General features: G+C 41.0%; 1 protein-coding gene across 2 annotated transcripts in view; it reads right to left on the reverse strand.

Moving 5' to 3' along the window:
* The window catches only part of ccdc85c (coiled-coil domain containing 85C), an 88,642-nt gene extending 79,740 nt beyond the window's left edge, over positions 1 to 8,902 (reverse strand). Inside the window, exon 1 of one of the 2 annotated variants that reach the window (XM_018096313.2) lies at positions 7,725 to 8,902. In XM_018096313.2, coding sequence (XP_017951802.1) covers positions 7,725 to 8,433 — 709 coding nt within the window. In that variant the 5' untranslated portion in view covers positions 8,434 to 8,902. 2 annotated transcript variants of the gene reach the window in all.
* Between the last annotated feature and the right edge of the window lie 314 nt (positions 8,903 to 9,216).

Below are 9,216 nucleotides of genomic sequence, written 5' to 3' on the forward strand. Positions count from 1 at the left end.
TATGTGCTTAGAAAATCTGTCCTTTGTGCTCCTTTATTGAAAATACCCACAAAAGTTAGTACCGCCCATCAGTTCCACTTGCTGCTGCTTTCTCACACTGTGAAGGCTTGCATTTGGCTCTTAGCATTTTAAACTGTGGGATATCAGCCAATCAGCAGCTAGGCTGCAGCCTATATCTGCTTGTGAGAATAAATGGCTGTAATTTGCTTTCCACCTCTTAATGCAATGGTCCCTAATCAGTGCCTCAGAAGCAGCATGTTGCTCACCAACCCCATGGATGTTGCTCCCTGTGGCCTCAAAGTTGTTGCACATTTTTGAATTTTGGGCTTAGAGGAAAGTTTTGGTTGCAAAAAAAAACCCAGGTGTACTGTTAATGAGAGTCTCCTGTAGGCAGCCAGTCAAGATTGGGGCTACCAAATAGCCAATCACAGCCCTTATTTGGCACCTCCAGGTATATTTTTCATGCTTGTGTTGCTCCCCAACACTTTTTACATTTAAATGTGGCTCATGGGTAAAAAAGGTTGGGGATCCCCATCTTAATACAGTGGAGGAAATAATTATTTGACCCCTCACTGATTTTGTAAGTTTGTCCAATGACAAAGAAATGAAAAGTCTCAGAACAGTATCATTTCAATGGTAGGTTTATTTTAACAGTGGCAGATAGCACATCAAAAGGAAAATCGAAAAAATAACTTTAAATAAAAGATAGCAACTGATTTGCATTTCATTGAGTGAAATAAGTTTTTGAACCCTCTAACAAAAAAAGACTTAATACTTAGTGGAAAAACCTTTGTTTGCAAGCACAGAGGTCAAACGTTTCTTGTAATTGATGACCAAGTTTGAGCACATTTTAGGAGGAATGTTGGTCCACTCCTCTTTGCAGATCATCTCTAAGTCCCTAAGGTTTCGAGGCTGTCTCTGTGCAACTCTGAGCTTGAGCTCCCTCCATAGGTTTTCTATTGGATTAAGGTCCGGAGACTGACTAGGCCACTCCATGACCTTAATGTGCTTCTTCTTGAGCCACTCCTTTGTTGCCTTTGCTGTATGTTTTGGGTCATTGTCGTGCTGGAACACCCATCCACGACCCATTTTCAGTTTCCTGGCAGAGGGAAGGAGGTTGTCGTTCAGGATTTCACGATACATGGCTCTGTCCATTTTCCCGTTAATGCGAATAAGTTGTCCTGTGCCCTTAGCAGAAAAACACCCCCAAAGCAAAATGTTTCCACCCCCATGCTTGACGGTGGGGACGGTGTTTTGGGGGTCATAGGCAGCATTTTTCTTCCTCCAAACACAGCGAGTTGAGTTAATGGCAAAGAGCTCTATTTTGGTCTCATCAGACCACAGCACCTTCTCCCAGTCACTCACAGAATCATTCAGGTGTTCATTGGCAAACTTCAGACGGGCCTGCACATGTGCCTTCTTGAGCGGGGGGACCTTGCGAGCCCTGCAGGATTTTAATCCATTGCGGTGTAATGTGTTTCCAATGGTTTTCTTGGTGACTGTGGTCCCTGCTAATTTGAGGTCATTAACTAACTCCTCCCGTGTAGTTCTAGGATGCTTTTTCACCTTTCTCAGAATCATTGACACCCCACGAGGTGAGATCTTGCGTGGAGCCCCAAAGCGAGGTCGATTGATGGTCATTTTGTGCTCCTTCCATTTTCGAACAATCGCACCAACAGTTGTCACCTTCTCTCCCAGCTTCTTGCTAATGGTTTTGTAGCCCATTCCAGCCTTGTGCAGGTCTACAATTTTGTCTCTGACATCCTTGGACAGCTCTTTGGTCTTTCCCATGTTGGAGAGTTTGGAGTCTGCTTGATTGATTCTGTGGACAGGTGTCTTTTATACAGGTGACTAGTTAAGACAGGTGTCCTTAATGAGGTTGACTAATTGAGTAGAAGTGTCTAACCACTCTGTGGGAGCCAGAACTCTTAATGGTTGGTAGGGGTTCAAAAACTTATTTCACTCGATGAAATGCAAATCAGTTGCTATCTTTTATTTAAAGTTATTTTTTCGATTTTCCTTTTGATGTGCTATCTGCCACTGTTAAAATAAACCTACCATTGAAATGATACTGTTCTGAGACTTTTCATTTCTTTGTCATTGGACAAACTTACAAAATCAGTGAGGGGTCAAATAATTATTTCCTCCACTGTATGTTTTGGGCCAGGACCATTAGCACACACCCTCGCTCATTTGAAACAGAGATGGGGTGGAACTATGGGACGCTCCAGTAAAGGGGGCACTATATATTATTCATTATTGCCTGCAAGATTGGAGGGATTTTAAATTATGCTACACATGAATGACTTTCGCAGGGCTTGACTGGAGAACTAAACTTCACTTTCTCTTGGAAAAAAAATAATTACCTGTATTTAAATCATGCCACGTTACCTTTGAAAAGCTTAAACAGAGCAGGTTTTCTGAGGACAAACTAAGGACAGTTTTCAGTTTACTCGGCAACATTTTATCTAAATTTCTGCAACAGACCCAAGGGGATCAGTGAAAATATTTATAGAAGTAACACTTTAACCCTGTAATCACTTTTCTCACCACTTCATCTGCCTCCTACTAACCACTGCAATTCTTCATATAGATCCTAGACACTATCTTCCTATTGCTTGCAGCAGATATCCTTTTCCAGGTCTGTCCCAAATAAGTCTCATCCAAATGCAACAGGTAGAATACACTAGTGTCGGCACATTTAGGGGCCCGATCTTTGCAAAAGATAATGGAGGACAATGAGGATCATGCATGTTTCTTAAAAACAATGTATCAGGAAAACTAATGGTGATAAACTAATAATGGTCAACCAGATAACACAACCCATAAGATAAGGAAGCAGAGTCACTGCATGCTGCTACTGTATGTGGAGAACTGCACAGCAACTATTTTAATTATGCCAGTGTACAGGATTTGGGCTGCATCCTATGGCAGCCCTCCATGTTTTCATGTCTGTGTGAAAATGAATGAAAATCAGTTTACTTTAATTAGATTAACCCTAGAAGCAGCAATGCTTTCTGGTATCTGCAGGTGTGACTTGACCATTATATGAGAATCAAACTGATTTAAGCACATTCTGCATTGTTGGTAAATGGTTAATTGTACAGAAGGGCAACATGCATCATATAGGATTAAACTAAAGGTGTCCATACACCTTGGGTGGGTGATATCATGCTAATGCGATTGTTTGGCCCTGGAGTCAAACGATGGCATTATAATGAAGGGGATATGAAAAGTCGGAGTGAAGACCACATCAATGAGGCCATGCAGTCCCCAATCTGACTAAAAAAAATTGGATTCAACAGACTCTAATTGGCAGCTTAAATCTGCCTGTGTATGGCCACCTGACATAGCCCCAGCTTTCTTCAGCATTTCCGTTGCTCATTAATGTAGCTAGCTAGCTAGCCAGCACAGTGCATCCTATGGTGAAACAGATATAAAAATACGTTCTGTTGATTTTTCAACCAGAAGAAAGACAGAATGCAGAAATATGTATGGACCAATTGACTGTAACCCAATGAAGTCACATAAGGGTTACTTCAAGTATTCTGGTGAGTGGGGCCCATGCTTTGGTTGGGTAGCTTGCCATATTTTGTCAATACTGCTTGATTATCTTGGCAGTAAGTTTTAATAGTAGATCAGTCCAAGAGCAGAGAACCTCAGCAGATGGGGAGGTTAGAGGATCCACAGCTCCCCTATACTTCCTGTAGATCTGATAAATTGTGGCCATTCAATCCAATAAACAGAACAAGAGTATGGGGCCCTTGCTATATCTGGCAGTCCCACCATTTGGCCCAAGTGTCAATCAGTCAGATAAATTGACACTGGTTAGTCTATAGCCAGCTATAGGCATAATGTCAGTTACTGGCATTTGTGTATTACATTGGAAAACACAGCTCTGCAGTAAAGATTTTTGAATATTACTGCAATTTTATTGACACGTGTAATTGCCATTCTCAGTGCAATGTACTGCTAATTTTAAGACCCAATGTTTTAACAGCAAACTTGACTGGCTGGATTCCTTGCACCTTCATCCCTTTGCCACACTGTACAAATAAACAGTGAGCAGTGTATACTGGAATCCAATCAGTCATAACTTCCTCCTTATCTATCACTCACTGAACCCTGGACTCTGTGCCTCAATACACAAAACATATTAAGTATGCCAACTGATGAGCAATTATAACATTTACAAGAAGCACTACAATAACTGTTAATAAGAAATGTAGTTTATCTGTTTAAAAGGGACATACACCCAAAAAAGTTCAACTGAGAAATAGAATTAGTTAAGCACTTTATTGCTGAAAATATAGCTGTTCACAGAACCTAAGACGGTCATGGAAAATTGCATGCAATGAAAAATTGCATCCTTTTGTACATAAGGCTAGTGGAATACTCAGTGAAGAAATATAAGCATAGAAATGCACCATCTTAAACAAGAAAATGCATACACAGTTTCTAAGCAGCCAAAGTGTGCCAGCTTTAGGTTTTTGCCACACTATGCATTTTCTTGGCCAGTCAGCATAAATAAACGGGGGGAGAAAAAAAAACAACTAGCTGCTGTGTATTTAGTATGCACAGAGAGGCATGGCATCAATGCCTAGGGAGGATGCAGTGCTTGTCAGCCATATTAAAGTCAGGGCCAGTGTCAGACTGGGGTGCCAAGGGCCCACCAGGAAACCTTAGACCTTAGACCCATTCTCCCCTTCTCTGGTTACTCACTTTATTTAGTCTCTTAATTACTTCTTTTTACATACTATTATCTATCTTTTTCTCCATTTCTTCTGTTTCTTCTAATATAGAATTGAGAAATGGCCATGGTATAGTCATACAGGCAAATGGTTGGGTGAGAAGGACAATGGTTGACACCTGGGCCCACCGGGAGTTTTCCTGGTATCCTGGTGGGCCAGTCCGACACTGGTCAGGGCAGCCAACAGCCGACCAGTGAATTTTCCTGCCAGCAGAGAAAACCCCTTACGTGACACAGATGAAAAAAGTGAAAAAAAGCAAAGACCAGACTGGTTTCTGTGGGTCTGTAATTTAATATGTATGATTGTAAGTCATTCTCATTAAGCCAGCGATTAACAGAGAAGAAATTTGGACTGGTCTTTTTTTCCCTCACAGTGAAGCACATAAACATACCATACATCTAAATAAAAACCAACAGCCTGTGGGTTCCGGAGCTACGTGTAAACAAAAGGAATTATTTGGGTCAAATTGTCACATCTTATTTTTCCTGTCAGTTACAGTACATTGCTTTCTAAAGACATCTTATTTGTCATCATAATAAGCATATTATTATTCTACGCCTCCTGGAATCATGTAGCTACAATCAAACAAGCCAGTAGTTAGCCTCAAGTGCCACTAAAAAAACTTATCACTAGTAAATGAAACATCAGACAGTTACATAAAAGACCAGACAGCTCATTAATAAACTAAAGTGCAATGGGCTAACACACATGCAGATCATCACCATGCTTTTTTTTATCCACAATGCAACTCCCCCTAAATAGCATGCATTGAAACTTGCGCACTGTTTACCAGTGTATACACTAATTTGCATTCAACCTGGTAAATCATGTGCAAGTTTCACAGTGCTGAAAACACCATTAGCATGTGTACGTGCAAGCTTCCTAAATGCAGGTGTTGTAGCTGTGAACCCTGGCACCTTTCTCAGAAAACTGGTAATAAAGTGGGATGTGCATAAGCTCAATTACGTTTCTTTATGAACAAAGTTTAAATGCAAACAATTTTGGTTCACCTTTAAATTTACAATTAGTATGTTAGGCAACTTTTCAATTGGTCTTTATTATTTATTTGTTATAGTTTTTGAATTATTTGCCTTCTTCTTCCAACTCTTTGCAACTTTTAAATGGGGGGTCACTGACCTCAGCAGTGAAAAAAAAATGTTGCCTTGTGAAGCTAAATGATATTGTTATTGTTACTTTTTGTAGCTTTGTTTTCTATTCAGGCCCTCTCTGTTTCCAGCCTTTCATCCAAACCACTCCAAGGTTGCTAAGGAAACTTGAACCCTAGCAATCAAAAATGAAGACCAATTTCAAATTGTCTCAGAATATCTAGAAGTTAATTCAAAGGTGAACAACCCCTTTAACTGAAACGATACACAGAACAGTCAATGTATATATATTGACTTGGGGCTGGGGACATCCCGATGATGGAAACGCGCCAATGTCAATGGCACTACGACTGAACAATAAATATTTTGAACTTATATATTTTTTGAGCCATGAGTGTTTTGCTTTTTTGTTTTTATATATAAAATTATTTTTTCTACAATGTGGCTGAATTGCTTATAATTTACAGATAACAAAATCAGCTTCAGCCAGGAAACACACAGTATAATGTCACGATTGCTGTGAACATTATACAGCACAATACACAATTAGTCAAGCATGCTGAAAGCCTTCCTATAGAGCTTGTGGTTGCACAAGTCACAGGGTATCCACATGCACCAAATTTACATTTAACATAACGAGTGTAAATGAGTGGGTGATAGGTACACAATTTACACATATATACTAAAATTGCAGATGTTCAAAATAATAGGATTCCTCCCATTTACAGGAATAATTACCTATCACAGGAATTACCAACCGTTTGGGCTAGGGCCCTATTTGCCTCCTGACAGTTTGCTGGGACCACACCTCATTCCCTGGCACCATTACTAGCCTACCACTCTTTAGGGAGTTATAGAGATCCACAATTAAGTGGAAAAAGATCTGCCATGTATTAGAAAACATTGAAAATAATAATAAAAAGTGGCCAAAACCAAACAGTTAATAGTAAATAATGAATTAGCTGATGCACTTTTATATTTCCATGAACATGGGTTAATGGAAGACATTTAAGAAGGTCTGTATTGACAAAAATTTCAGTTTTACAATAAGACAAATTTATTAAAAAATTCACAGTGAGAAAGTTACAATAAATTAATGTAATAATGTATGACAGCTGGCCCCATGACAACTGCACATGAACAACGTGATCATATTATAGACACTGGGGACATTTTAATCCATTTTTGGTAGATATTTTCATTTATTTTGCTGGTTCCCTCTCTAAGAACTAATTGCTGCAGTGAAAGTGCTAGGCAGAAATGCTTATTTACACTCCATAATTTTACCACTATGTTTCTCAAACAGTTGTCATCTGTAAGTAACCAACACTTGTACAGCGCTAAAGAAAATAACATTGTTTTTAATAAACAGATAATATTTTTTGACCTTGGCATTTGTGTATAACACAAAACCCTTCCAGACCATCAGCATTACAAATATTATCAGATGTGGTATACACAGAGTCACTAAACCGCAAGCTGTCAAAAGCTTGGTCTTCAGACTACTGTTTCGGGTTGTACTGTTTCTTCATAATATTCTTTCTTATATATTTCACAGTACCAGAGAAAAGTGTGGTATTTCTGAAATATAAGTCTTGCTTCACTGGTTATGTTTCATACCAATGCCCATCTAATAATAAACCAAATGGGGATAACTTTACAGTTAAATTATCAGCCTTCGGGCAGAATTTAGTTAAAACATTTTTGGTGCCCAAACATAAAAAACCTCATTGTTCTATAAATCTTTGATTAAAACGCTGGGTTTTACAGAGAACTTTACACGCACCCAAATAAACTCATACATTACCAGGGTAACTGTAATGACAAAAGATGTTATGTGCAGAGTACTCAAGGAGATGGGTCTTACCATTCAAGCCATTGGGAATACTTCTGTGGTGAGGGGGGATGGACAGGTCATCAGTTGATTTCCTAACTGTCCCAGCTTTGTTCTCAGTTGGTTTTGTGTGGTGGTGATGATGGTGGTGATGGTCAGGGCTACCCGCGCTGCCAGTGCTGGAAGTGCTGCTGCCGTCCCCCACATCTCTAGGGCCAGAACTTCCATTCAAATTGGTCAAGCTGTTTTGGCTATCGATGGAGCTTCTGGACCCAGCACCATTCCTCTCCTCATCTAACATGAGGATGATCTCCTTCAACTCCAGGTTGTCCCTTATTAAGGACTCCTGCTTTGCCTCCAGCTCCTTCAGCTTCTGCTGGTAAACCCCAACCTCCTTCCACATCATAGTGGCTGAGTGCCTACCAAACCTCTGCCATTCCCTGGACAGTTTCTTGCCCTTCTGTCTGTCATCATCCAAGAAACAGCAGAGTTCCCGTAGCTCCTGGTTGTCATCCTGAAGTTTCTGGTTGACTTCCTTTAGCCCCCTGATCTCATGGAGATGGACCTGAAGCCTCCTGTTCACATCTTTCATCATATTGCCATGCTCCACCATCAGGCTCATCTTCTCATTCTCCACTTTCCTCAGCCTCTTGGCCAGCTCCTCTTTGCTCCAGCGCAGCAGCTCCTCGTCCGAGATGGTGCCGATATCTTCTGCCGCTGCTCCCTGGCAATGTTTGGCCATGGCAACGGAGATAACACGCCGAAATAAAGCAGAAATAAGAATATCCTCTAGCGTGTAACTAACCAGCCATGTCTCTAGCTAGAATGGCTTTTCAATCAAGCAGAGTCCTGGCTGCAAAGGCTCATTCATTGCTGGCATATCCCAGAGTCCTGGGAACTTGTTCAGTATCTGAAGCAACAACGCCGGGGAGTGTGAGTAGAGGGACTGCCAGCGGGCTCATGTGTAAGTGGGTGCCTGTAGCCACACGCAGAAAAGGTTTCCTCGGTTGCTCAGTGGCGATGTCCAGCCGGCAGCTAATCCTCCAACTCCTCAGTGTGAGCGCAATGGCACGGCTTTGCTGCCTCCTCACAACTAAGCCCTCCGACTCCCCCTTCCCTCTGTCTGTGCTGCTGGAGGGTTTTTTTTTACCTTTCTTTTAAACGAGCTTTATTGGCACATACAGAGCGCAGGCGTGTCCCGAAGACTGAGCGCTATTCACAGCGAGCTAACTAGGTCAACGTTCAGCTCTGGTTAAAAAATAACAAATCGGCTGTAAGGAAGGGAAGGAGCCTGGGAAACAGCGCTGCAGCACTGACTGCTGGAAATCACTGGCCAACCTTCTTATCGCTCACTTTAGTTATGAGCCACTGCCAGCCTTAACTTTCCTATAAGTAGATATATGAAGCAGCTTCATTAGGCTGTTAATATAGGGATTAGCAGGAAAAAAACGTTTCAGCGCTGCCTACTTATAGTAGTATATTGGGTGTTTTCCCTGTACACACAGTCACAGAGTACAGCACTGTT

Source organism: Xenopus tropicalis, chromosome 8, assembly GCF_000004195.4.
Source record: "Xenopus tropicalis strain Nigerian chromosome 8, UCB_Xtro_10.0, whole genome shotgun sequence".
NCBI classification, from domain to species: Eukaryota; Metazoa; Chordata; class Amphibia; order Anura; family Pipidae; genus Xenopus; species Xenopus tropicalis.